We start from the raw sequence: 1,654 nt of genomic DNA, 5'->3' as shown, positions 1-1,654 counted from the left end.
CAACCATGTCCTGATTGAGGAGGGAGAGCTGGGCAGTGTGGGATGGGACAGTGACCAGATGGTGCTACTGAGAAGCCTCTCTCAGGGGAAACAGGGCAGCTGCTCAGAGAGGGGCACCATGTAGGGGTGTCATCCCCAGAACACTGTCCACAGCAGCTCAGCTCTGGGCGTGCTTTTGCATTCCACAAAGCAAAGTCACCCACATAGGAAGGGCCCAGCACAGACACCTGAATTATTGAACTCAGAGAACATTTCCCCTTTCAAGGCACAATGAGCTCATCTGGAAGGGGATCCAGGACACAGCAGCCTCCTGGTCGTGGACAGCCTGACACTGACAGCTTCCTGTGCACCATGGGATATGTGATCGTGAGACTATGACCCTGTTCCTCTCACTCCCTCCACTGTCCTCTCTAGCTTGCTGTCCCAGCCCAGGGCCATGACGACCCACAGACATGGAAATCTCTCAATAGTGCCCTTGTGGGAGTTTGTGCTGGAAGGGTTCAGGGGAGGTGTGGAGACCCAGGCCCTGCTCTTTGCTCTGTTCCTGGTCCTGTACATAGTGACCATCGTGGGCAACCTCACCATGATCGTCGTCATCACCCTGGATGCCCGCCTGCACTCCCCCATGTACTTCTTCCTCAAGAACCTGTCCTTCCTGGACCTCTGCTACTCATCTGTCATCACCCCTAACACTCTGGCCAATTTCTTCTCCTCCTCCAAGGTCATCAGTTTTGCAGGCTGCGCCACTCAGCTCTGCTTTTTCTCACTACTTGTCACCACTGAGGGCTTGCTCCTGGGGGTCATGGCTTACGACCGCTTCATGGCCATCTGCAGCCCCCTGAGCTATGGCATGACCATGTGTCCCAAAAGATGCACCCGTCTGGTGCTGGGAACCTACTGCGGAGGCTGCCTCAACTCCATTGCGCAGACCAGCCTCACGTTCCAGCTCCCCTTCTGCAGCTCCAACCGCATCAACCACTTCTTCTGTGATGTGCCCCCACTGCTGCAGCTCGCCTGTGCTGACACAGCTCTCAATGAACTGGTCATGTTTGCCATCTGTGGGCTCATTATTGTGGGCACCACTCTTGTGGTCCTCATCTCTTATGGCTACATCACAGTGACCATCCTCAGGATGCATTCAGAGTCGGGGAGGGTAAAGGTTTTCTCTACCTGTGTTTCTCACATAACAGCCGTGTCCCTGTTCATTGGGACCGTGTTTGTCATGTATGCACAGCCAGGGGCAGTGGAGTCCATGGAGCAGGGCAAGGTGATCTCCATCTTCTACACCCAGGTCATCCCTATGCTCAACCCCCTCATCTACAGCCTGCGGAATCAGGATGTAAAGGATGCCCTGCGAAGGCTGGGACAGAGACAAGTGGCCCTATGAAGGGGTGGTCAGTGAGATGCAATGTCCTGGGGTAGGAATACGGCTGTAAGGGACCACTGTGTGGGTTGAGAATGTTTATTTCCTTCCTTCTTTTTTCTTTTTCTAGCTTTCTTTCATCCATCCATTCATGCAACACTTTTTGAGAGCATATCATGGAACAGATATTTACCTTAAAGAATCAGCCATGGTTTTTCCTCCCAGAAAATGAATGGTTCAGAGATGGAGTAGGTTACTTTCTGTGGGAGTACAAGGCATACATACTCACCT

At 52.9% G+C, this 1,654-nt stretch overlaps 1 protein-coding gene across 1 annotated transcript; it reads left to right on the top strand.

The window, feature by feature from the left end:
• Window positions 1-436: 436 nt before the first annotated feature.
• On the top strand, window positions 437-1,387 carry LOC100727051 (olfactory receptor 9S13-like). Its single transcript, XM_013157369.2, has one exon. The coding sequence runs from the start codon at window positions 437-439 to the stop codon at window positions 1,385-1,387; it is 951 nt and encodes a 316-aa protein (XP_013012823.1).
• Window positions 1,388-1,654: the final 267 nt, after the last annotated feature.

Source organism: Cavia porcellus, unplaced genomic scaffold (genome assembly GCF_034190915.1).
Source record: "Cavia porcellus strain 051 isolate PalLab524CR breed Dunkin Hartley unplaced genomic scaffold, mCavPor4.1 scaffold_26, whole genome shotgun sequence".
Lineage (NCBI taxonomy): Eukaryota > Metazoa > Chordata > Mammalia > Rodentia > Caviidae > Cavia > Cavia porcellus.
Note: the sequence above shows the minus strand (reverse complement) of the source record. Positions and strands in the feature narration are given on the sequence as shown.

Excerpts from the sequence above, each read along its gene's own strand:
- LOC100727051 (XM_013157369.2), top strand. The coding sequence starts at position 437 with ATGACGACCCACAGACATGGAAATCTCTCAATAGTGCCCTTGTGGGAG.